We start from the raw sequence: 27058 nt of genomic DNA, 5'->3' as shown, positions 1-27058 counted from the left end.
AGTATTAAGATATTAGTAAGTAAGAAGTAAGACACTTAATACTGTACACCTAGCAAACCACTGCGACATTAGACTGCACTGTATGTAATGTGTTCTTCTGTATTACTAGGGCTAAATAAAAAGCAGATCAAAAAGTGTTTCCATTTTTGGTTGTAATGCTGTGTGTCTGCTCTGCAGTTTTGTTGCAATTCTACTGGCCCTTGGAATTACAGTGAAAACACACAACATACTGCATTTGATATTTGACCATGGACTTACCTTACCAATAGGTATAGGTATTTCTGGGTACTTCTGTGTTGTTGAAAAATAAATATATCTGTCTTTTGTGCCAACCACAAACCACTCCTCCTGTCCTTTGCTGGATTTATTTTTGACCATGATAGTATCTCATGTTCTGCTAGAAAGATAGCAAACATTAAGTCAAGTTTGAGCAAGCTTTGGAAATAAAAGCTAATCCTTGCTATGATCCCAGATTTTCCCTTCCTGTAAGAATATATCATTTAATTAGTTTATCAAAATTGTAAGCTAAAAGCTGTACGTTCACTTCTATCCACACAGAAATTAAATGTATTTATAACAAATTATTTTATAGTAATACATTTTTTAATATTATGTTCCCGGTAGCTATATATAACACCCTTCTGGCAATAACAGAAAGTCTGATGATTTTTATGTCCTGTAACTATACACCAGTGGCACTAGAAGTTTAAAACTGGCTATCAAAATATCAAAGATAGTTGGACACACACACAAGCTTAGTATAAACTGTATCAAATTAATATCCTTTTATCTTCAAGAGTTATTAGAATGAATAATCCCAAAACCATGCAGAGCACTATTTTAATTTACCACTAACTATATTGTTAACATTTCTTACATTTTCCATATTTAGGAGCATAATCACTTAAATAAATATACCAAATAAACCACAATACATTCACAATATTTTTTTCACTAAGGAATACAGCTGAATTGTTTATATTTGAAAGTATGTTGTATTAGAAAAGAGGGATTTCATATGTGGAAAATGGATCAAAACAATTCATTTATTTTTGACCATATCAGTATCAAGAAGCAAGGTGTCAGACATTCATGACCAAACTAAGGAGAGTGTGAATGCTGAGGAAGCAGAGCCGTTGTCTATAAAAGCAGCAGCTCTGAAGATTTGCTCTAACTGACAGGCATCTAAGACGGGTGAGTACAGTAAAAGATTCAGCTACCATGTTTTATCTACTGTGTATTATATGCTCTCATTAAGTTTATATTTTACATTTTTAAGTGTTCAGTTATTAAAATTTTTTTTGACACTGAAAATTTTACTTTTTGAATGGATTCTTAAATTAAAGAGTAAAATGTCCATTGATATACGTTTACTTATTTTATAGCACCTTGACATACACAGGATACCAAGGAATTTCTGTTTGCATCAGCTGAGGTAAAATCCACGAATCAAAAAGAATGGATGTTAATTATGGTTTGTATAATAAGTACAGTAAATGATTTATGTGTCAATCCATCATATTTTCAGTCTGTAGTAAAGTGCCACCATGAGCACAGACGCGGAGATGGCGCAGTATGGCGCGGCGGCCATTTACCTACGCAAGCCAGAAAAGGAGAGGATTGAGGCCCAGACTGCTCCATTTGATGCCAAGACGGCCTTCTTTGTGACTGTTCCTGATGAGATGTATGTCAAGGGGAAACTTACCAAGAAGGAGGGTGGTAAAGCCACTGTTGAGACAGACGACGGAAAGGTAGATGAATTATCAATGTACTTTATCTATTTGTCAAATATATAGTGCCAAACTTTGAAAGCTGATTTTTTCTAAGTGATCTTAATTTTCTATTCAGACGGTCACTGTAAAGGAGGATGAAATCCACCCTAGGAACCCTCCAAAGTTTGATAAGATGGAGGACATGGCCATGATGACCCACCTTAATGAGCCATCTGTGTTGTTTAACCTCAAAGAGCGTTATGCATCATGGATGATCTACGTAAGTTTTCACATTGCTGTGTGTGAGAGGAAAGTATCATGCTGATCTGTAAATGTTTAAATGATATTTATTGTCTATGATACAGACCTACTCTGGGTTGTTCTGCGTTGTCGTCAATCCCTACAAGTGGCTTCCTGTATATGATGCTACATGTGTAGGAGCATACAGAGGAAAGAAGAGGATTGAGGCTCCACCCCACATCTTCTCCATCTCTGACAATGCCTATCAGTTCATGCTCACTGGTAAGCTCAATTCCCTATTAAAGCCTTTAAATGCATTTAGGACTTCTACTTAAAGAGATGACCATTAATCATTGCGTGAAAAAAATTGCTTCTTACCACATAGCTACTTATAAGTGATAGGAAATAAATGAATACTAAGATTATTCAAGACATGCTTATATGTTTTTCTTTTAGATCGTGAGAACCAGTCTGTCCTGATTACGTGAGTATAATAAAAACTGTATGCAAAATATATAAAAACGATATAAAGGCATTTTAACAATGTGTCCCCTAAACCCCAGTGGAGAATCCGGTGCAGGAAAGACTGTCAACACCAAACGTGTCATCCAGTACTTTGCAACAATTGCAGCTCTTGGAGCTAAGAAGGCTGAGCCAGCAGCTGGCAAAATGCAGGTAGATTTTTTATTCTGCATCAACGTCTTTGTGACAGAAAAAGAAAATCAATTTTGGAAGATCAGCTCACATAAAAACAATATATTCTTGCAGGGCTCTCTTGAGGATCAGATTGTTGCTGCCAACCCTCTGTTGGAGGCCTACGGTAATGCCAAGACTGTGAGGAATGACAACTCCTCTCGATTTGTAAGTGATTAAAATGAGTTAATGTAAATGAGCTTTTTACTACTTGCTCTCATGAAAGGCAATATTAATAAAGATCTACCCGTGTAGGGTAAATTCATCAGGATTCACTTTGGCACATCTGGCAAGCTGTCTTCAGCTGATATTGAAACATGTAAGTTTGAACCACAGTGTAAATTACCATTATCTGTGATAGAAATTATATTTAATTAGTCACTTAAATGTATTCAAGCTCTGGGGAATGAGAATCAAACTGATAGGTCCAGAATGCCCCCCCCCCCCCCCCCCCCCCCCCCAAACCAACCAAAAAAAACCCCTAAATATTATGTAACAGATCTGTTTAGTTATTTTGCAGCACATAAAAAGATGAGTCACTTAATTTCAGAAGAAGTAATATTGTCTGTTGTGGTGGAACACACGGATGCATGAACAGTGTGGTTACGCTATATATATAAGTTATATACTGTAACCCAGCAGTTATCGTGTGTAAGTATAAGTAGGAACATATTGCAACTTCACGGAACATTTAAAGTATAATAAGGTATACTGTGAAGCACGTTATAAGTAAAGCAACAGAACTGAAAAAAGTTTCAAACACGCCCAATGACAGCCAAGGAAATAAATGCATGTATGATCCATTTTGCAGTTTTGACTGTGATGTCTCATGTCTACAGTGTCAAAATTAATCTGTTGTCCTTAGATCTGCTGGAGAAGTCCCGTGTCACCTTCCAGTTGTCTGCTGAGAGGAGCTACCATATCTTCTATCAGCTGATGACAGGCCACAAGCCTGAGCTTCTGGGTATGCTGACAGGACACCTAAGTAAATTTTAAAACCATTAAAATCACATTCTAAGCAAAAAAAACAAGTTAACTTCATTTCTCCTTTCAGAGGCTCTTCTGATCACAACTAACCCTTATGACTATCCAATGATCAGTCAGGGTGAAATCACTGTCAAGAGCATCGATGATGTGGAGGAGTTCATTGCAACAGATGTAAAATCACATTTGACACAGAATCTTATACTTAACCATAAATATCTTCTTTTGTTTTATTTATTGATAGCTGATTTCATTTTTTTCTTACAGACTGCTATTGACATCTTGGGCTTTACTGGTGATGAGAAGTTAAGCATCTACAAGCTGACTGGTGCTGTGATGCATCATGGCAACATGAAATTCAAGCAGAAGCAGCGTGAAGAGCAGGCTGAACCTGATGGCACCGAGGGTATTGTGAAAAATTTCTATAATGGAGAAATGTTTGAAGTATTTGTATTTATTAGGTATTATAATGATTTGTTTTAATCCAACAGTGGCTGACAAGATTGCGTACCTACTGGGCCTGAACTCGGCTGATATGCTGAAAGCTTTGTGCTACCCAAGAGTCAAGGTTGGCAATGAGATGGTGACCAAAGGTCAGACCGTCCCACAGGTAATTCATAAAAGGGAGACTTGTATAATCATATTATAATTATAAACATTATAGCTGTATTCATATGGTTTTGTATAATTATAAATTCTTGTTTGCCAGGTCAACAATGCTGTCTCGGCTCTGTGCAAATCTATCTATGAGAAAATGTTCTTGTGGATGGTTATCCGTATCAATGAGATGCTGGACACAAAGCAGCCCAGACAGTTCTTCATTGGAGTGCTGGATATCGCTGGGTTTGAGATCTTTGATGTGAGCACTTGAAACATTTCACCACATTTCTTAAACTTTAAAGACTTTATTGCCATGAAGTTAGACATGTTTGTACTATTACAGTTCAACAGCTTGGAGCAACTCTGCATCAACTTCACCAATGAGAAACTGCAACAGTTTTTCAACCATCACATGTTTGTCCTGGAGCAAGAGGAGTACAAGAAAGAAGGCATTATATGGGAGTTCATTGACTTTGGTATGGACTTGGCTGCCTGCATTGAGCTTATTGAGAAGGTAAACAGCTACTATGGAAGAAATGTACATGTGGTTGCATATGTTACCTCCCTTGAAATTTTAATATAATTTATGATATTTTCTCAGCCAATGGGCATCTTCTCCATCCTTGAAGAGGAGTGCATGTTCCCTAAGGCCTCTGACACAACGTTCAAGAACAAGCTGCACGATCAGCATCTTGGCAAGACCAAAGCATTTGAGAAACCAAAGCCTGGAAAGGGCAAGGCTGAGGCACACTTCTCCCTGGTTCACTATGCTGGTACAGTGGACTACAATATCACTGGCTGGCTGGACAAGAACAAGGACCCACTGAATGACTCAGTTGTTCAGCTCTACCAGAAGTCTTCAAACAAACTGCTGGGCTTCCTGTACGCAGCCCATGCTGGAGCTGAAGGTAAGAAAAAAAAGTGCTCACAAACTCCCATGTCCAGTACAGATAGCTACTGCAGGAAAAAATTATACAGTGAAAAATATTTTTTCAATTCCAATAATGAAATTTACTGCTTACAAAAACAGAGGCTGCTGGTGGTGGTGGCAAGAAGGGTGGCAAGAAGAAGGGTGGTTCCTTCCAGACTGTGTCTGCTCTTTTCAGAGTATGTATAGATTTTTATATATATATATATATATATATATATATATATATATATATATATATATATATATATATATATATATATATATATATATATATATATATATAAATTAAATGCAAATTTTTAAATAGTATTAACCTATTATTTAATGATGCTGATCTACAGGAGAATCTGGCCAAGCTGATGACCAACTTAAGAAGCACTCATCCTCACTTTGTCCGTTGCCTGATTCCCAATGAGACAAAGACCCCAGGTACCCCACAGTAATATTAACTGTAAAAATGACAGTAAGAATATAGAAAAGATTTGAAACATTATGCATTTCTGACTCTCAGGTCTTATGGAGAACTTCCTGGTCATCCACCAGCTGAGGTGTAACGGTGTACTGGAGGGCATCAGAATCTGCAGAAAGGGTTTCCCCAGCAGAATCCTCTATGGTGACTTCAAGCAGAGGTGAAAGCACATTACAATATTGGAAAGGAAAATTTGTTTCATTGTTTTTGTAAAGGGGAAACTTGAATATGGTGAAAGAAAAATCTAAGTAACAACATGATTCTCTCTTGAAGATACAAAGTGTTGAATGCCAGTGTCATCCCTGAGGGACAGTTCATTGACAACAAGAAAGCTTCAGAGAAGCTGCTTGGCTCCATTGATGTGGATCACACACAGTACATGTTTGGGCACACAAAGGTACACTTTGTTATATTAATGGGTATAAAAAACACTGTCCATTTGCACTTGTACTTATGTTTTCAATGATTAAATAGGTGTTCTTCAAAGCTGGTCTGCTGGGCACTCTTGAGGAGATGAGAGATGAGAAACTGGCTGAGCTGGTGACCATGACTCAGGCTCTCTGCAGAGGATATGTCATGAGGAAAGAGTTTGTGAAGATGATGGAGAGGAGGTAACATTGTCATAGTAAACTCTATTGTATTCTCTTTTTTATTTCCTTCCTCATATTAAGATCCTACGACACTAAAAGTAACACTCTCATGTTTGGTTTTTAGAGAATCTATCTACACCATCCAGTACAACATCCGTTCTTTCATGAATGTCAAGAACTGGCCATGGCTGAAAGTATACTTCAAGATCAAGCCTCTTCTGAAGAGTGCTGAGACTGAGAAGGAGTTGCAGAACATGAAGGAGAACTATGAGAAGATGAAGACAGACCTGGCTGCTGCTCTGGCTAAGAAGAAGGAACTGGAAGAGAAGATGGTCGGCCTGCTGCAGGAGAAGAATGACCTGCAACTTCAAGTGGCTGCAGTAAGTAGTAGAGAAAATTTTATATTACACTTATAGTTCATGTATATTAAATTTAGATATGAAAAGGCCACGTGCTTATTTTATCCTCTGATTATTTATGTGCTAAAACAAAAGTGTAGCTAAAAGTACGATCAAGAAAACACTAGGACAATGTGACTCACAAATAATCTAACTTGTGTGTTCAACATGTATTATAGGAAGTTGACAATCTCTCCGATGCTGAAGAAAGGTGTGAGGGGCTCATTAAGAGCAAGATCCAGCTCGAGGCCAAACTCAAAGAGACAAGTGAGAGACTGGAGGATGAAGAGGAAATCAATGCTGAGCTGACTGCTAAGAAGAGGAAGCTGGAGGATGAATGCTCTGAGCTGAAGAAGGACATTGATGACTTGGAGCTCACCTTGGCCAAAGTGGAGAAGGAGAAACATGCCACAGAAAACAAGGTTCAGTTCATTTTGATTATATTCTTAGTTCAATTAAAACATGTAATGTTGTTCTTTGAATATACATGTTAAACGATCAAATAATCAGCAAAATCTCGAACAAAATTAAACTTAATGTATTCACATTGTTTCAGGTGAAAAACCTGACAGAGGAGATGGCATCTCAAGATGAGTCAATTGCCAAGTTGACTAAGGAGAAGAAAGCCTTACAAGAGGCCCATCAACAAACACTGGATGATCTCCAGGCAGAGGAGGACAAAGTCAACACTCTGACCAAGTCCAAAACAAAGCTGGAACAGCAAGTTGATGATGTAAGAAAACTATAAAAATTACGTTGTTGTTTTTTGTTTTCTATGGAAAGAATTTTAGTACTAAATCATTGTCATACCAACCACTTGAATCAACTGACATGACTTTATAGCTTGAGGGTTCACTGGAGCAAGAGAAGAAGCTCCGCATGGACCTTGAGAGAGCCAAGAGGAAGCTGGAGGGAGATCTGAAACTGGCCCAGGAATCCATAATGGATCTGGAGAATGACAAGCAGCAGTCTGATGAGAAAATCAAGAAGTAGGGCTTTTTTTGTAAATAATTTTCTTTACACACACTGCATCGCAATAATCATATGGACTATGATCGTAAAACCATACTTCTTCCACACCAAGGAAGGACTTTGAAATCAGCCAACTTCTCAGCAAAATTGAAGATGAACAATCCCTTGGTGCTCAACTTCAGAAGAAGATTAAAGAACTTCAGGTAACACTAACGACCAGTCTTCATAAAGAATATTGCTCATTATAATTCAAAAACCTAGTTTAGTTTAGGTTCTAATCGATAAATCCAAATAATTTCAAACTAGGCTCGTATTGAGGAGCTGGAAGAGGAGATTGAGGCTGAGAGGGCAGCTCGGGCTAAGGTAGAGAAGCAGAGAGCCGACCTCTCCAGGGAGCTTGAAGAGATCAGCGAGAGGCTCGAGGAAGCTGGTGGAGCAACAGCTGCTCAGATTGAGATGAACAAGAAGCGAGAGGCTGAGTTCCAGAAACTGCGTCGTGATCTTGAGGAATCAACTCTGCAGCATGAAGCTACTGCAGCAGCTCTCCGTAAGAAGCAGGCTGACACTGTAGCAGAGCTCGGAGAGCAGATCGACAACCTCCAGCGTGTCAAACAGAAGCTGGAGAAAGAGAAGAGCGAGTACAAGATGGAGATTGATGACCTCTCCAGCAACATGGAGGCTGTTGCTAAAGCAAAGGTGCGGACAGTATTTATAGAGAACAGATTTTTTCTTTTTTACATTTCAGGACCGCCAAAGCAGCTCATTAACTGTTAACATGGATATGGCATTACTTGGTGACAGGGCAACTTGGAGAAAATGTGCAGGACTCTTGAGGATCAACTAAGTGAACTCAAAGCCAAAAATGATGAGAATGTTCGTCAGCTGAATGACATTAATGCCCAGAAGGCGAGACTTCAAACAGAGAATGGTAAGTGATGTATAACAAAGAAACAGTCTGTGTCTGGAAATTTGTCATTTACAGGTACCTAAAACTACAACCAATCAGTGGGTGAAATGAAACAAACTGGGCTTAATACATGTGTGTTAACTACAGGTGAGTTCAGTCGCCAGCTTGAGGAGAAAGAAGCTCTTGTTTCTCAGCTCACAAGGGGCAAGCAGGCCTTCACTCAGCAGATTGAGGAACTGAAGAGACACGTTGAGGAGGAAGTGAAGGTCTGAAATATTTTCTCTCTTCTGTTAAATTTCAGCACTTACTAATAAAAACAGAGACAAGTTTTAATCAGTTACAGAGACACTCAGTAACTCTGAGACAGATAATCCTCTAATTTCTTTCTAAGGTTTTACCTCTTAAATTTGTTATCCTCTCAGCATTAGACTTTAAAATTGATTTCAACAATAAAATATCGAAATCTGAAATCAACTGTCACTTCAACAGGCCAAGAATGCCCTGGCTCATGCTGTTCAGTCAGCACGTCATGACTGTGATCTGCTGAGAGAGCAGTTTGAGGAGGAGCAGGAGGCCAAGGCTGAGCTGCAGCGAGGAATGTCCAAGGCCAACAGTGAGGTGGCTCAGTGGCGATCCAAATATGAGACTGATGCTATCCAGCGCACCGAGGAGCTGGAGGAGTCCAAGTAAGTCACCATACTTTCATTGTTTAAATTGGTTTTCAGACTTAAAACCAACCAATTCAGCCTTAATAAAAACAGAATTCTTTTAACAACAGGAAAAAGCTTGCCCAGCGCCTGCAGGAGGCTGAGGAATCCATTGAGGCTGTGAACTCCAAGTGTGCCTCACTGGAGAAGACCAAGCAGAGGCTGCAGGGTGAGGTGGAGGACCTCATGATTGATGTGGAGAGAGCTAATGCTCTGGCTGCCAACCTTGACAAGAAGCAGAGGAACTTTGATAAGGTAAAGTTTTAAACATAACCTCTGTCATCAAAGGAGAAATTACACCCATTACAACAACTAATTATTTAATTAATTAATTTTTAATTAATCTAGGTCCTGGCAGAATGGAAGCAGAAGTATGAGGAGAGCCAGGCAGAGCTGGAAGGAGCCCAAAAGGAGGCTCGTTCTCTCAGCACTGAGTTGTTCAAGATGAAGAACTCATATGAAGAGGCTCTGGATCATCTTGAGACCATGAAGAGAGAGAACAAGAACCTGCAGCGTATGCTTATCTTGCTATAGATCATATGGATATGATTCTAATGTTTATATTCATTTACAGCTTTTGTTGTGGCCAAAACATTTGCATATATCAGCTCCAAGTACTAAAACTCTTGGCTGTGTTTGCTCTGTAGAGGAGATCTCAGATCTGACTGAGCAGATTGGTGAGACTGGAAAGAGCATCCATGAGCTGGAAAAGGCCAAGAAGACTGTTGAGACTGAGAAGTCTGAAATTCAGACAGCTCTGGAGGAAGCTGAGGTAATGTATTTTATAAAAATGTACTTTGTTTGTAATTACATTTCTAAAACTATCCCTTCTCCAGTTTATGTTGAAATAAACCTTTATTTAAAGGGAACTCTGGAACACGAGGAGGCCAAGATCCTTCGTGTTCAGCTTGAGCTAAACCAGGTAAAAGGTGAGATTGACAGGAAGCTGTCAGAGAAGGACGAGGAGATGGAGCAGATCAAGAGGAACAGCCAGAGGGTGATTGACTCCATGCAGAGCACCCTTGATGCTGAGGTCAGGAGCAGGAATGATGCCCTGAGAGTCAAGAAGAAGATGGAGGGAGACCTGAATGAGATGGAGATTCAGTTGAGCCATGCCAACAGACAGGCTGCTGAGGCCCAGAAACAACTGAGGAATGTCCAAGGACAGCTCAAGGTGAGTTGGTAGTTCATTTGTGTTTGTGTGAATTTTTAATTAACCTCCAAGCAAACAATGATAATATCTTTTGTTTGTTTGTCATCAGGATGCTCAGCTGCACCTGGATGATGCAGTCAGAGGACAGGAAGACATGAAGGAGCAGGTCGCCATGGTGGAGCGCAGAAATGGTCTGATGGTGGCTGAGATTGAGGAGCTGAGAGCCGCTCTGGAGCAGACAGAGAGAGGACGCAAAGTAGCTGAGCAGGAGTTGGTTGATGCTAGCGAGCGTGTTGGACTGCTTCACTCTCAGGTTGGTATTCATTACTTTACAAGAACTTTGAGACATCAGAGAGTGAGAATCACATCATTTCTTTTTCATTCAGAACACCAGTCTTTTGAACACCAAGAAGAAGCTGGAGGCTGACCTTGTCCAGGTTCAGGGTGAGGTGGATGATGCAGTTCAGGAAGCAAGAAATGCTGAGGAGAAGGCCAAAAAGGCTATCACTGATGTAAGTTAGTACTTTACAAGCCTTCTTTTCTTTTCAAAATTTTTGTTCATGCTTGATCAATAATGCCAACACCACCCATACTTTCAGGCTGCCATGATGGCTGAGGAGCTGAAGAAGGAGCAGGACACCAGTGCTCACCTGGAAAGGATGAAGAAGAACCTGGAGGTCACAGTCAAGGACCTGCAGCACCGTCTGGATGAGGCAGAGAACCTCGCCATGAAGGGTGGCAAGAAGCAGCTCCAGAAACTGGAGTCCAGGGTATGTTGTTCTCGAACTATTATTCAAATATTTAAAAAGAAAAAACACTTTGATTCCATCACATGATCTCCACCCATTTTCTTCTCTGTACTCTTAATATTTATTAAAAGCTGATTATTTATAATGGCATTAAAGGTCCGTGAACTGGAAGCTGAAGTTGAAGCTGAGCAGAGACGTGGAGCTGATGCTGTTAAAGGAGTCCGCAAATATGAGAGGAGAGTGAAGGAGCTCACCTACCAGGTGATTACACATTTACCTAAACATCTATTACATTTAAGTTCCTAAATTCTTTCTTCTTCAGCCGTCAGTAACAGTTTGTTGTTTATGCAGACTGAGGAGGACAAGAAGAATTTGGTCAGACTTCAGGATCTGGTGGACAAGCTGCAGCTCAAAGTCAAGGCTTACAAGAGACAGGCTGAGGAGGCTGTGAGTGAAATGTTTTGTGATTTTTACATATGGAATTCACAGCTTAATAACTGAGATATCTCTCATATATGATCAGATATGTTTTTAAATAAAACATATTGTTGCACTGAACAGGAGGAACAGGCCAACACCCACATGTCCAGACTGAGAAAGGTCCAACATGAGATGGAGGAAGCTCAGGAACGTGCTGACATTGCTGAATCTCAGGTCAACAAACTGAGAGCCAAGAGCCGTGATGCTGGAAAGGTAATTCATTTAATTTGTTTTACAAAAAATGTACCGTTGTTTAATGGAGTTGTTTGATATAAGAGCTTTATGTTAATAATTTTCTGTGAATTGAAGAGAGAAGAGAGTGTAGATACTATATTTACAATGTAGAATGAATTGTTTCAATGTTGATAATATGTGTTGAATAATTTTACCTTTCATTATTTTTTTCAGGGTGAAAGTGCTGAATAAGACACATTCTTTTGGAACTTTTTGGCAGTGTTCATAAAATATGAACTAACTGTTAAATTGTCCACGTATGATGTATTAATTCAATAAACACTTTCATTATGATTTCATGAAATGTAAAGAGTTTAATTTATTCTTTATTCTAAAAAAAGTCACATTCACATATACAATTTTTAACACGATAGTTTCTTCAGAATAATCGTGATTCATACCTACAGGACATCGTCCTGTGAAATGAGGACAGCACTTTTCCCTTTGTGTTCTCCCTTCTTGTGTTCAGCATTAGTGATGGCAGAGTTAAGTTAACCTTTAAAAGAAAACATATTTCACACAAACCAAGATACTTTTAATATACATTTTTCGTAACGCCTGATGTCAGCTCACTCTTTGCAGCTATAACAGCTTCAGCTGTTCTGGCTTTACACAAGTTTTAGGAATGTATCTATGGGAATTTTCAACCATTCTTCCAGAAATATATTTGTAAGGTCAGACAATGTTGTTGGATGAGAAGGCCTGGTTCACAGTCTAATTCACTCCAAAGGTGTTTAATCAGGTTTTGGTCAGGACTCTGGCAGGCCAGTCAAGTTCTTGCACACCAAATTCCCCCATCCAATTTGTGCACTGGCACTCCATCATGTTAGACCAGGAAGGGGCTGTCCCTAAACTGTTCCCACAAAGCTAGGAGCATGAAACTGTCCAAAATGTCTTGGTGTGTTGAAACATTTCACCGGAACTAAGGGGCCAAGGCCATCTTGTGAAAAATAACTTCACACCGGCACAATTCATCTCTCATCCAGAAAGCATGAATACTGCAACAGTGTCAGTGTGCTTTTCTGCATCTTATGCATTGCATTGTGCCTGGTTATGTAAGGCCTTAGTGACACTGCGTAGCCATGGAAACCCATTCCATGAAGCTCTCTAAACACTGTTCATGAGCTAATCTGAAGACCACATGAAGTTTAGAGTGTTGTAGTGACTGACTCCATAAAGTTGGTGACCTCTGTCCACCAGAGATGGACAGCGTTACAAGTAACGCGTTACTGTAATCCGATTACTTTAAGTAACGAGCAAAGTAAGGGATTACTATTGCAAAAAGGTCATTAGATTGCTGTTACTTTCCCGTAAGCACGCTGCATTACTGCATTACTAAAACCGTGGTTTTTTGCGAGAACGTCTCATGACAATGACGTAAGCGAATGCGACGTTCGTGGCAACAGCTGTGTGCAGATCAACAATGGATAATATATCAAGTGCGGGAGAGAGTATGAGCGTCCAGCGTTTAAAGCGTGGAAGTGCTGGCCTTACTTTGAGTTTGATTCCGTAAAATTGACAAAAACATTAGCATCCGCTGTTCATTGTGTGGGAAGAAAACTTCTTTCTTACAGCGAAAAAAACCCCTAAACTTCCGAGCAAGCACCGAGTATGCTACCACAGAATGGGAAATCAACAGACAAACTCGCGGATTCTTCCACTGACCGCTGCGGCACACCTGTACCGCCTTCCATACAGGTGAAAATAGAGAAACAGGACCGCTGAGTCTTTGATTTATTTATTTTCCGCTGTGTTTAACTTTCATTTATGGCGCTATGGAGCCGCGGACCAAGATGGCTGCATAAAGTGGTTGCTCCATGTAACCTGCATTAAAAACCCAGAACAACCCAAAACTACAAACTTAACTGCTATTGGAAAATGTCAAAAACGACTAATCTCAAGGACTGTGATATTTTCACCCGAAAACGCGGTTCCCAAAAACCAGTTAAAACCGATATTTTCGCAACGCCTGAAAGCAGCGAGGGAGCTGCTAGCGCTAGTAGCATGGGTGACCTTAGCACGGTGTTAGCTGAACTTCGGTCGTTGCGCGGCGAGTTTATAGATAACCGTAGATGGATAACCGTATGGGCGAAATGACGAAGTCAGTTGCTGCTTTGGAGACAAAAATGACGGAGGTAAAGCAAAATGTTGCTGCAAATGCTACACGACTGGAGGAAGCTGAAAATAGAATAATGTCGGCAGAGGAGCTCCTGGGAAAGAGCGTGGCCTATCCCAGCAATGCCATGAAGCGGATATCCTACCTGGAGGCAAAAACCGACGACCTGGAGAACCGGGGCCGAAGGAAGAACCTGCAGCTATTTGGCCTCCGGGAGGGCACCGAGGGTCAGCCGCCACTGCTGGAGTTTATAAGGGAGGTGTTACTGCGCTGGCTTGAGACCGACAGATCGTTCGTTATTGAGAGGGCCCACCGCACCCTAGCACCTCCAAAGCCAAACCAACACAGAGCTGTCCTTATCCGATTCCTGAACTTCCAAGATCGGGAGTTTGTTTTCCGCTCCACAAAACACAGTAACATCGAGCACGATGGAAACAAACTCTTTTTTGCCCAAGATTTCTCAGCTGAGACCATCCGGCAGCGAACCGAGTTCAACGCAATCAGAAAAGTGTTTGCTGACGAAGGAGTGTTCCGCGGTTTTCAATATAATCCATGCAAGATGAGGATCCTCCACGATGGGAAGATACGGCTGTTTTCATCTCCAAAGGAGGCCAAGGATTTCCACCGTAGACACACTGGACAGGACTAACTGTAGCGGTGAGCGTTTCACTCCCTGAACTGCAGAATCAGCTGCTCATAACTAATAGACGAGCTGTAAAAATCTGTATTTTCGCTCAGTTATAATATTTGGCTTTTTGCTACTCATTAACTTGCCATGTTATTGGACACAGGAAGTTTTTTTTTCTTCTTTTTTAGAGCTTGAAAATTTTCCATTACGTTTTAATAACGGCACTACAAACGTAATTTTTTGTTTGTTTGTTTTTCCTTTTTCTCTCTTTCTCCCTCTTGAACACAACAATGTTACCTACTTTGGTTAAACTTTTATCCTTTCAAGTGGGATTCTGTAAGTTACAAAAAGGACACAGTCATGGAATTATTCTAATTTAGTGGCTAGTCTGATATGTTAACACATATGGGTTTGTTATGTTTATGTTATGTTTGAATATGGTGTATGTATGGTTGACGGACGCCACTGTTGCTTTAGTTGGGTTGGGTTCTTATAGTTCAGCTATTCCCCTTTGTAGTGGAATAGCACAGCCCCTTGTTTACTACTCTGAGTAAGGGAAAGGGGGGGGAGGGACTTTAAGTGTTATGGGTCAATGCCAGGGTTTTTTTTTCACTATTTATTTCTCTATTTTATTTTATTCATAGTTTACTTGTCACTTTTGTTTACTCAACATCAGCATCACGTGTTGTTATCTTAATATTACAGAATGAAAAGTATGGACCAACTAAACACCCGCAATATCTCTGACATAAAAGTCACTAGTGGGAATGTCCGGGGTCTCTGGAAACTAATCAGACGGAAACAGGTTATAAGCAGGATCAAGCAATTGAAATCAAAAATAGTTTTTCTTCAAGAAACACATCTGACAGACTGTGAACTAAAGTCTGTGAGGAACAGATGGCCTGGCCAGGTGATCCACGCATCATACAATAACTATGCAAGAGGTGTAATTATTTTGATTCATAGAAGCATACCATTCCAAATGACGAACATAATAAAAGACCCTGCTGGTAGGTACGTAATCACTCAGGGTACCATCCTTTCTATTACTTTAAACTTGGTGAGTCTCTATGGCCCAAATGAAAATAAGCCCAAATTTTTTGAAGATCTGTTTCTTACTGTATCTGCTTTGCAAGGACTGTATATAATTGGAGGAGACTTTAACTGTACTCTCAATCCGAGTATGGATCGCTCAACAGGTTCAGATACATATAAAGCACAAACTAGACAACTGATAAATCGATTTATATCAGATATCAACTTGGTAGACGTGTGGAGAGAACAAAATCCTGATAAAATAGAATTCTCCTGTCATTCAAGTATACATAAATCCCGCTCACGTATAGATTACTTTCTTGTCTCAAGAGAACTTTTATCAAGGATCAAACAGTGTCAGTATGATAGCATAGTGATCAGTGATCATGCAGCTATCTCACTGAATATCCATCTAGGAAAGTTTATCCATAACCCCCTCACTGGCGGTTTCAAACAAAATGGCTGCAGAATCCTGAATTTGTTAAATTTGTAGAGGAGAAAATCGAAAATTACTTACTTACTGATGATCCTCCCCACTTTCCTCAGGCAGCGCTTCCTGTAGATGTCTTGGAGGGAGGGAAGCTCACCTCCAATTATCCGTTCAGAGCACCGCACTACTTGCTGGAGAGCTTTGCAGTTGTAGGCGGTGCTGTTGCCATACCAGGTGGTGATGCATCCAGTGAGGATGCTCTCAATGGCACAGCGATAGAAGGTCCTGAGGATGCGGGGGCTCATGCCGAATCTTTTCAGTCTCCTGAGAAAGAAGAGGCGCTGCTGCGCCTTCTTCACTGTTTTGTTTGTGTGTACTGACCACGTAAGATCCTCAGCCAGATGTACACCAAGGAACCGGAAGCTGCTCACTCTCTCCACAGCAGCGCCGTTGATGGTGATGGGGGTGTGTACTTCTCTGCACCTCCGGAAGTCCACTATCAACTCCTTTGTCTTTGCGACGTTGAGGGTGAGATGGTTGTCTTGACACCAGTGGGTCAGGGCACTGACCTCCTCCCTGTAAGCCGTCTCATCACCGTTGGTGATAAGACCCACCACTGTAGTGTCGTCCGCAAACTTCACAATGATGTTGGAGCTGTTAGTGGCTGTGCAGTCGTAGGTGTAGAGTGAGTACAGGAGAGGGCTCAGTACACACCCCTGTGGAGCACCAGTGTTCAGTGTGATGGGGGATGAGGTGATGCTGCCCGGTCTGACCACTTGGTGTCTGTCAGACAGGAAGCTAAGGATCCAGCTGCAGAGGGAGCTGCTCAGTCCTAGATCCTGCAGTTTCCTGTCCAGCTTCGAGGGAACGATGGTATTGAATGCTGAGCTGTAATCTACAAACAGCATTCTCACATACGTGTCTCTCTTCTCCAGGTGTGACAGGGCAGTGTGTAGTGTCAGGGCTATGGCATCATCAGTGAAATTCTTAGCTTTACGAGTACAAAGAATAAACAGCAAAGAAAGTGAATGGAAACCCTGGATAAACAGATTAAATCTTTGGAATTAGACTTAAACGTTAGCGATGACTCAACAAAACAAAGTGAGTTGCTACGTCTAAGAATTGAATATAATAAATTATCATCTGATGCAGCAGCAAAAAGTCTAATGTGGCTGAAGCAATCTTATTACGACCAAGGAGAGAAAGCAGGTAGACTTTTGGCATGGAGAATTAAGAAAATGCAGAGTGAAAGAGCAATTAATAGTATAAAGACCTCCTCAGGGAATGTAACAGTAGATCCATTGGAAATTAATGACAGCTTTAGATAATTTTATGAAAAATTGTATAAATCAGAATGTGCTCAAACCTCAGAAGAACAGGACATATTCTTAGATCAACTTCAGTTTCAGACGCTAACAGAAAACACAAAGCAGGAATTAGACAGACGTCTAACTACTGAAGAGATATCACAGGCTATCAAAAGCATTAACAGTGGTAAAGCACCTGGGCCGGATGGCTTTCCGATTGAATTTTATAAAACTTTCCAAGACAAATTGTTAATTCCACTTTTTAACATGTATGAAGCGTATGAATGTAGAATGCTATGAAGCGCCTTGAGGCGACTTATGTTGTGATTTGGCGCTATATAAATAAAATTGAATTGAATTGAATATGAAGAAGCGTATCAAAATGAAGCTCTCCCACCCACTCTGAGACAGGCAATGATTACTTTGATACTGAAACCTGGCAAACCCCCTGCAGAGCGTTCATCATTTAGACCAATAAGTCTGATGGGGGTTGACACTAAAATACTTTGTAAAGTTTTAGCAAGGAGATTAGACCCCTATATATCACATTTAGTTCATAATGATCAAAATGGCTTTGTGCCAAAACGTCAAGGGTTTCACAATATAAGAACGATTCTAAATATAATTCACGAGAAATTTGATGCTAAAGATACAGCATTATTATCACTTGACGCTCGTCAAGCTTTTGGAGGCCTATCTCCACCCACCACCACTTCCCCTGCCGGTGGCGGACTCCCTCAGGTGTCGGTGTGTTGGTGGTTCTTTGTGTCTGGGGGTGGGCGTCCGGGTGCACACCGGCTCACTCCTTGGCGGCCGCTTGTCGGGGCCTGGGGCCTGGGGCTCGCTCGGGCCCCTTTGGAGGTGGGGTGCCCCCGGCCTCTCGGCCTAGGGCTCGGTCACTCAGGCGCAGCTGGGGGCCGGCGGAGCTCACGGGCGCGTCACTGCAACTCCCCCTGACTTCTGCTCCGCGGCTGCTGGGCGAGCCCTCATCTGGGACTCTCCTCAGCTCTTACTGGGACAGTGGCGCGGCTGCCCCTCTGTTGGTCTTCCATGGTCTCTTGTGTTCTGGGGGCCTCTGGATGTCTGGAGTTTTGATCTCCTCCATACCCGCTTCACACCCTGGAGGACGGGGCTGTGGCCCCCCCACACTCCCTAGCAGATCATTACATGGAGAAACCTTTGGAATGCAAGCATGCTGATCCACACAGGTATGCACACATGGGTATTCACAGACGCGGACTAAAGCTTTCTTGGCTGCTGCCTCAAAGCACACTGTGCGCTGTCTATCTTGCGTGCTGCACAATATCGTTTATTATTTAGTAAATACTGATATCTATGACTAGCTAGTTTATTGTGATGGTGCTTTGTTTTCTCTATTATTATGTTGCTCTTTGTTGTTTGCTGTCTCCTCTGTTTGTTTTTTTTGTTTGGTTTTTTTTTTTTTTTTTTTTTTCTCCATACAGGTGACCCAGGAGTTTTTTTTTTTTCTCTCTCTTCCCCCCCCTTCTCACCGTCTCTTCTCCCCTTTGGTTTTCTTTCTTTCTCTCCCCCTCTCTCTCTCATTCATTCCCCCTGTCCTATTTATTAAAAAAAAAAAAAAAAAAAAATGACAAAGGATGAACTGAAGCTCTGCCATCACGTAATGTCGCATACTGCTGTTTCTGATGTCATTTAGAAAAAAAAAAGAAAAAAAAAAAAAAAAAGCTTTTGACAGGATAGAGTGGTCATATTTATTTACTGTTCTCCCAAGATATGGATTTGGAAACAATTTTCTCAAATGGGTCAAATTTTTGTATACAAATCCCGAAGCTTGTGTTTTAACAAATAACATAGTTTCTAACCCTATTACATTGGAGCGTTCCACTCGCCAGGGGTGTCCATTATCTCCAATGCTATTTATCTTAGCTATAGAACCCCTGGCAATGACAGTTAGAATGAGAACTGACATATTTGGTGTCCAGTTAGGAGATCAGGAGCATAGATTGGCTCTGTATGCTGATGACCTGACCTTTTTCTGACTAGGCTGTCCATTAGTATACCAAAATTAATGCAACAAATGGAGTTATTCGGACAATTCTCTGGCTATAATATAAATGATTCAAAATCCTCAATCCTATTTCTGAACAAGGATGAAAGGCTAAATCCTATTATACAAACCCCGTTTATTAATGCAAAAGAAGGATTTGTGTATCTTGGAGTTAAAATCACCCTAGACATTGATACCATTGTAGCAACAAACTATGATCCTCTGATTAGTGAAGTGGAGGAATCTCTAAATAAATGGATGACAATGCCCATATCAGTGATTGGCCGTATAAACATGATTAAAATGAATATATTGCCCAAATTTTTATATCTCTTCCAGTCACTTCCTCTGCCTCTTCCTAAAGAATTCTTTGATAAACTAAATGGTATCTTTAATAGATTTATTTGAAATAATAAAAAACCTAGACTAAGACTTCACTTGTTGTACCTACCATATGAAAGAGGGGGGTTACAACTCCCTAATCTTAGACTGTATTACTGGTCTGCACAACTGCGCTCAGCCATGTTCTACTTTTCCACTGAGACACCCCCGGCCTGGTTACAAATTGAACAAACATCAGTAACAAATCTTCAGTTAAATCTGTATTTATATTCTGCAAGCCTGAACAATTTTAAAAAAATGACAAATAACCCTTTCTTAAAAAACACAATAGATGTTTGGTATAGGGCCCATCAGTATATGGGAGATAAGTCTTCTATCTCTCGTTTTTCACCTATTTGGGGCAACACATGTTTTAAAGCAGGAAGAGCGGATGGGGGTTTCAAAATCTGGGCAGACAAAGGTGTACAGAAGGTGGGAGATCTTTATAAGGACGGCAACCTTCTTACATTTGATCAGCTATGCCAAATATACAACATCCCCAAAAAACATTTTTTTAAATATCTACAAGTTAAACATTTCATTATGTCAAAATATAAACAGATTGTATCTGAGCCACCATTATCACACTTGAAGAATGTCATACTTCAAAAGCCAGTGGGCAGAGGTCATATCTCTTCGGTTTATACAGCTCTGTTAACACATGATAGGGAATCTGCCACTGACAAGTTGGACGCATGGAGGGCTGACATCAAAGAGGAGATAAAGGAGGTGGACTGGGAAACTGCATGTTTAAAAGCCCAAAGACAATCAATTAATACAAGGATGAAACTCCTCCAATATAAGTGGTTGATGAGAACTTACATAACCCCAGTCAAACTGAATCGCTGGTCGCCTGTCATCCCAGATAGCTGCAGTAAATGTTTAGACGAGAAGGGCACTCTGCTCCACTGTGTATGGAGCTGTCCAAAATTACAACAGTACTGGAAATTAATCACACAAACTTTATCTAAGATTGTTGGAGTAAATATACCTGTTGAAGCAAAAATGTGTGTGTTGGGTATATATCCAAAGAACTGTGACTTTAGCACCAGACAGCTAAAATTAATTGACTTTGGCCTCCTGCAAGCTAGGCGTTTAATATCTTTGTATTGGAAGAAAGTGGATGTACCCTCAAGTCATATGTGGGTAAAGGAGATGGCATCATGTATTGTATTGGAACGACTTACTTATATTGTCAGAGGAAAGGGAGTAGATTTTGAAGAAACATGGTTACCTTTAACTGAGTTTCTGAGACATTATGAAGGGAATTAATCTAGAAAGTGATACTTGGTGCTGAGTTTTAGGTTTCTTTGTGTGTGTGTGGTTTTCTTTTTGTTTTTGTTTTTTGTTTTTTTGTTGTTGTTTTCCTTGTTATCTGTTTCTTTGTTTTTGTTGTTTTTATTTTTCGTTCGCGTCTTGCTTTGTTTGTTTTACCCATGCTGTGCATCGGTTTTGTTTTATTTTATTATTTATTTATTTTTATTATTATCATTGTTTCTTTTAATTTATATTTGTTTGTTTTGGGGACTATGTTCTTTAATATAAATCTCATGTTAACTGTACTATTATTCTTTGCTTGTTCTGTGATATAAAAGTCAATAAACATAATGTTTAAAAAAAACACAAAAAAAACCCAACTTTCATTTATTAGAGCGACTGAGTGTAAACACAAAAACCTATTTTATTTTATATGCTGGAATGTGCAAAAAATATGTTTAAATGTTAAACAAATTTCTTCCAGTCAGAGAATGTTGCATAGAATTTATTTTTTGCTTGATGCATAAAGTTAAAAGATTAAAACGAATAAAACAAGTTTTAAAAAGAGACTTTTCCATTTGATTACATTTTTTATGATGAATATAGAAAAAGTAGAATTGGGCTGACAGATCTATTGCTTTATTATCTATTCAGGTTGTAAATTGTGTTTTTAAAAAGTAACTAAATAATTAATTACTTTTGAAAATAAGTAATCAGTAAAGTAACAGGATTACTTTTTTGGGGGAAAGTAACTTGACCAACACTGCTGTACATTATGCAAGACCCTGCTTTATTAATTTATGTCACTTACCAACACATCGCTGAGCTGCTGTGGTTCCTAATCACTTCCACTTCATTATTACACCACTAACAGTTGAATGTAGAATATTTAGCAACAAGGAAATTTCACTACTGGACTTGTTGCACAGGTGGTATTCTATAATGCTGCCATGTTGGAATTCACTGAGCTCCTGAGAGAGACCCGTTCTGCAATAAATGATTGGAAAAGAAGACTGCATGCCTATGTGCTTGATTTTAAACATGTGTTGCCATGGAAGTTTTTGAAACAATTGAATTCAGTGCTTTGGGTGGGTAATTAAAAAATTCTCTGTAGAATAATGTGCCATTTTGCATCTTTAGCAGGTTAAACATTTTAGGCTAAATATTACCACAAATTCACAGTCAAAAACTGATAATGCCTGAGATTGACTTTTTACATCCAATCTATTTACAGTTATAAAAATATTCCTACAGACAGAGCTGTATATATGTGTTTATATTAAAATGTCCAAATATATCGTACCAAACTTTAATAGGTATATTCAACAACTGCCATAATAACATCACATATTTTTTCAGGATAGTATTTGTAACTGCACTGCTCTATATATACAACTCTGGTATACATTTACTTTTGAGAAAGGCAAAGCAGTAAAAAAGACGGACCAAAATCCAGTTCGCTTGGAAAAATGCAAGTTGAGTTTAAGGCAGTGCAAGTCACCATAAAACAGTGTCAATGATATAATAATGTAATGCTCACTCACATATAAGGCCACACTTGTTGGTGCCTTTCTATTTCGGATCATGCAGTACAGCTTACCTCAACTGAAAATGTGGACAGACCTCTAACAAAATCTGATATCTCCCCCACAGCACATCTATCTATACACGCGCGCGTGTGTGTGTCTGTGTGTGTGTGTGTGTACATGTTTAGACATTTTTGTGAGGACAGGAAATTGGCATACTACTATACTTGTGGGGACCAACAATCCCCACATTAAATTGAAGAGTAGAAGAGGGTTTGAAATTCTTGGCCGGACGTAGACTAATTACTTGAGGAACCCAAGTAGTATGAGATGCAGTGCCAAAAACTAAAACTACTCCCCTGACACCACCTTGGAGTCTCCTTCAAATTACACCTGATGCACAGGATGTACTCCACCTGTGTGCACCTTTCCTCTGCTCTTTAATGTCACCCTATGGTCATCCCTCTCCTTGAAATATCTGTTCACAACAGCCCTTTCCATTTTTTTTACAAAGCCCACTACCATCTGCTCTTCTGCATTTCACTACTTAATACCATACCTACCCAACACCTCCTAATCACCTCTGCTCATTTTTATTTGTCAAAGTCTGATACAATCAGCACTCTCTCCCCAGGAACACTCTCTACCACTTTATCCAACTTACTCCAGAATTCTTTTTCTTTTCTAACTGACATCCAACTTGTGGGGCATATGTACTGACAACATTCAGAATCATCCTTTTGATTTCCAGGTTCAAACTCATGTTCCTGCCTGACACTTTATTCACCTCTACAACAGGATAGCAAGGTGTGACAAAAGAAAATAATAATGAAGTGATGTGGATAAAAAGAATAGCAAAAAGGGCACAAATATCAGGTCCAGTGTTCCATGACTAGGATTCATCCTTAATTAAAGGTTCAACTACAAGACACACTCTGCAGCATGCTGGCATAGACCCTACCAGAGAGGCTGAGGATGATGCCCACCATTTGGCACTCTGTGCTTTATGCAAATGACTGCAGTTTCATCCTGAGCACTTGAGACATGTATGAAAGGTTCTGGAGAAGCCACGGATAATGTTGTCAGACCTCTCGTTTGGGCAGAGTACTTGATTTGTCATTCATCATAGTAAAGGGATCTTATCCTTGTCTCATTAGAGTTTAAGGCTTTGTGAATGGTGAAGGGATCACAGACACTTCATGTGTAGAATTGTTAATTAAATTGGGGGATTTTGTGTCAGGAATCGCTGTGCGGCAGGCAGGAGTAGGACCCAAAATGCAGGACTCACAGGCACGAGGGAATGAACTCAAAACTCAGCTTTATTTGCTGGCCGAACAAACATACAAACTAAACTAAACTGGGAAACCACAAACTAAGAACTCACAGAGAGACACAGGGAGATCCACACAGCATGAGGGACGACGTCACGCTGAACAGAGGGAGACGCAGACAGAAATACACAGAGGGTTAACGAGGAAAGTGGGAACACACGGGGAACACAGGTGACACTGATAATCATAACGAGACAGGGCGGGGTGAACTGAACATGACATGTACGGGCGTGAGAGTCACAAAGTAAACAGGAAGTGCACAGAGGTTCAGACGGGAGGAGAGAGAGCACGGGGAAAACACAGACATAACGGGCTGGGGAAACATGAAACAACCACAAAGGGAGACGAGGGCTCATAAATACATAGAGGGCACACAGGGGGAAGAGAGAGCACGGGGAGAACTTAGACATAATGGGCAGGGGAAGCATGGAATAAAACATAAGGAGAGACGAGGGCTCACAGATACACAGAGGGGCACACAGGGGGTAAAAGCCATGAAGGGAAAACACTTAGGGAACAACACAACAGGGCAACTCAGAAAACATGGCCTAAGCAAGGAACAAAATACAAACATACAAGGAAACTAAGAACACTGGGCCAACATGGCCCAGGACCATGACAGTACCCCCCCCTCAAGGGCTGGCTCCAGACAGCCCAAACACAGAAAAACAAAACCAAACAGAAAACAACCCAGGGCGGGCGGCGGGGGCCCAGGACGGAGGGCTCGGAACAGAAAACAAAAGAAGAGCACAGCAAACACCGGAGCCCAAGAAAATAACCCAAACACAGAGCAGTTCAGGGGGCCGACCATGCGGAAGGCAACGGCGGAGACGTGGAAACAATTCAGGAGGCCGGCCGTGCGCAAGGCAACGGCGGCGACGTGAAAACAGTTCAGGAGGCCGGCCGTGCGCAAGGCAACGGCGGCGGCGAAGGAGACGACGGAGCAGTTCAGGGGGCCGACCGCGCGGAAGGCGGCGGCGGCGCCGAAGGAGACGACGGAGCAGTTCAGGGGGCCGACCGCGCGGAAGGCGGCGGCGGCGCCGAAGGAGACGACGGAGCAGTTCAGGGGGCCGACCGCGCGGAAGGCGGCGGCGGCCCTCCAGTCCCAGGCGTGCTGGCCATGGCCTGGTGGGCACAGGACCAGACGAGGTAGGACCAGACGAGGCAGGACCAGACGAGGCAGGACCAGACGAGGACGGAGACTCGGAGGCAGGACCAGACGAGGACGGAGACTCGGAGGCAGGACCAGACGAGGACGGAGACTCGGAGGCAGGACCAGACGAGGACGGAGACTCGGAGGCAGGACCAGACGAGGACGCAGAAGCGGAGGCCGGACCAGGCAAAGCAGCTGATGAGGATGCTGAAGCTGGACCAGGCAAAGCAGCTGATGAGGAAGCTGAAGAGGAGGCCACTGCAGGTGATGCGGAGGCTGGACCAGGCGTAGCAGAAGCACAGGCAGAGGCTGGCCCAGGCGTAGCAGAAGCACAGGCAGAGGCTGGCCCAGGCGTAGCAGAAGCACAGGCAGAGGCTGGCCCAGGCGTAGCAGAAGCACAGGCAGAGGCTGGCCCAGGCGATGACGAAGCGGTCGCAGATGGCGGCTGGACAGGCTCCTCGGGCCCTCCAGCTGATGCGGCGTGAGGCTGAACAGGCTCCTCGGGCCCTCCAGCTGATGCGGCGTGAGGCTGAACGGGCCCCTCGGACCCTCCAGCGGAGACAGGAGGCTGAACGGGCCCCTCGGGCCCTCCAGCGGAGACAGGAGGCTGAACGGGCCCCTCGGGCCCTCCAGCGGAGACAGGAGGCTGAACGGGCCCCTCGGGCCCTCCAGCGGGGACAGGTGGCTGAACGGGCCCCTCGGACCCTCCAGCGGAGACAGGAGGCTGAACGGGCCCCTCGGACCCTCCAGCGGAGACGAGGAGGTGCTGGCCGGGCTCACTGGAACCCCCAGCGGACGAGGTAGATGGCGGCGTGGGAGCCGCGGAGTCCTGGATGAGCTCATCCGAGCTTCCAGCAGGAGCTGATGTAGAGCCAGAGAGGTTTGGGACCCCTGGCTGAATGTTAAGCCGAACAGAAGACCGTATTGCTATCGGGGACTGGGCCAATGGTTCAGGTGCGAGCTGAGCTACTGGAGATGCGGATGAGAGTGGGAGCTGAGCTACTGATGGTGGTGAAGTAGATAACTGCACGGGAGACTGAACTGAGGGCGTCTGCACTGGCACAGGGGACTGTTGTAACGGAGGTGGTGAGAGTGGAGTAGGCAGTGGAGTTGATGACTTCACAGGAGATTGAACCAGAGGTGAGTGCACAGGAGACTGAGCTAGAGGGGGTAGTGATAGTTGAGGGGAAAGTGGAGCTGGTGATTGAGTGGATGACTGTGCTAAGGGATGCTGCACTGGGGACACTGGAGACTGCACTGGGGACACTGGAGACTGCACTGGGGACACTGGAGACTGCACTGGGGAAAGCAGAGCTGCAGGAGACTGCGCTAGAGACTGCAGTGATGGTTGTAGTGGAGGTGTAACGGGTGGAGGAGTGGCTGAAGTGGCTGTGGGTCGGGCGGCTAGTGGCTCAGCTACAGAGTATAGTAACGGCAGGGCTATGGGTTGAATGTCTGACTGAGTAGCAGCCTGAATGGCTGGGTGTAGTGATGGTTGGGGTGGAAGGGAAACAGGTGGTAGTGTGGATGACGGAACTAAGGGCGACTGAGTGGCAGACCGAACTGATGACTGAAGCGATGGTAGAGGTGAAAATGGAGCGTGTGGTGGAGTTAATGGCTGAGCTAGCGGGGACACAGGAGACTGAACTGAGGGGGACACAGGAGACTGAACTGAGGGGGACACGGGAAACTGAACTGAGGGTGGCTGCGAGGGAGCTAACTGAGCTGTGAAGGGCTGCGAGGGAGCTGACTGAGCTGTGAAGGGCTGCGAGGGAGCTGACTGAGCTGTGAAGGGCTGCGAGGGAGCTGACTGAGCTGTGAAGGGCTGCGAGGGAGCTGACTGAGCTGTGAAGGGCTGCGAGGGAGCTGACTGAGCTGTGAAGGGCTGCGAGGGAGCTGACTGAGCTGTGAAGGGCTGCGAGGGAGCTGACTGAGCTGTGAAGGGCTGCGAGGGAGCTGACTGAGCTGGGAAGGGCTGCGAGGGAGCTGACTGAGCTGGGAAGGGCTGCGAGGGAGCTGACTGAGCTGGGAAGGGCTGCGAGGGAGCTG

General features: G+C 42.5%; 1 protein-coding gene across 1 annotated transcript; it reads left to right on the top strand.

Moving 5' to 3' along the window:
* Window positions 1-1385: 1385 nt before the first annotated feature.
* LOC146671840 (myosin heavy chain, fast skeletal muscle-like) lies at window positions 1386-12129 on the top strand. The gene is made up of 40 exons (XM_085404233.1): window positions 1386-1435; window positions 1529-1751; window positions 1849-1992; window positions 2078-2234; window positions 2409-2436; window positions 2516-2627; window positions 2721-2813; window positions 2901-2964; window positions 3511-3609; window positions 3700-3803; window positions 3897-4035; window positions 4121-4239; window positions 4339-4488; window positions 4573-4743; window positions 4831-5137; window positions 5260-5336; window positions 5502-5589; window positions 5672-5789; window positions 5903-6026; window positions 6104-6240; window positions 6344-6599; window positions 6797-7039; window positions 7174-7350; window positions 7461-7606; window positions 7702-7792; window positions 7896-8285; window positions 8391-8517; window positions 8644-8762; window positions 8986-9182; window positions 9275-9458; window positions 9552-9717; window positions 9851-9975; window positions 10069-10377; window positions 10466-10669; window positions 10743-10868; window positions 10956-11126; window positions 11262-11366; window positions 11457-11552; window positions 11667-11798; window positions 11994-12129. Exons 2-40 carry the CDS (start codon window positions 1548-1550, stop codon window positions 12009-12011), a joined length of 5817 nt encoding a protein of 1938 aa, XP_085260359.1. The 5' UTR covers window positions 1386-1435; window positions 1529-1547; the 3' UTR covers window positions 12012-12129.
* Window positions 12130-27058: the final 14929 nt, after the last annotated feature.

This window comes from Rhamphochromis longiceps, linkage group LG4 (assembly GCF_057381845.1).
Source record: "Rhamphochromis longiceps isolate RC_006_pf linkage group LG4, R_longiceps_female_GT1.1, whole genome shotgun sequence".
Classification (NCBI taxonomy): Eukaryota; Metazoa; Chordata; class Actinopteri; order Cichliformes; family Cichlidae; genus Rhamphochromis; species Rhamphochromis longiceps.
Note: the sequence above shows the minus strand (reverse complement) of the source record. Positions and strands in the feature narration are given on the sequence as shown.

Coding starts and splice junctions, on each gene's coding strand:
- LOC146671840 (XM_085404233.1), top strand. CDS start 1,548: ATGAGCACAGACGCGGAGATGGCGCAGTATGGCGCGGCGGCCATTTAC. Junction 4,036..4,120: donor TGAACCTGATGGCACCGAGG/GTATTGTGAAAA, acceptor TTAATCCAACAG/TGGCTGACAAGATTGCGTAC. Junction 4,489..4,572: donor CTGGGTTTGAGATCTTTGAT/GTGAGCACTTGA, acceptor GTACTATTACAG/TTCAACAGCTTGGAGCAACT.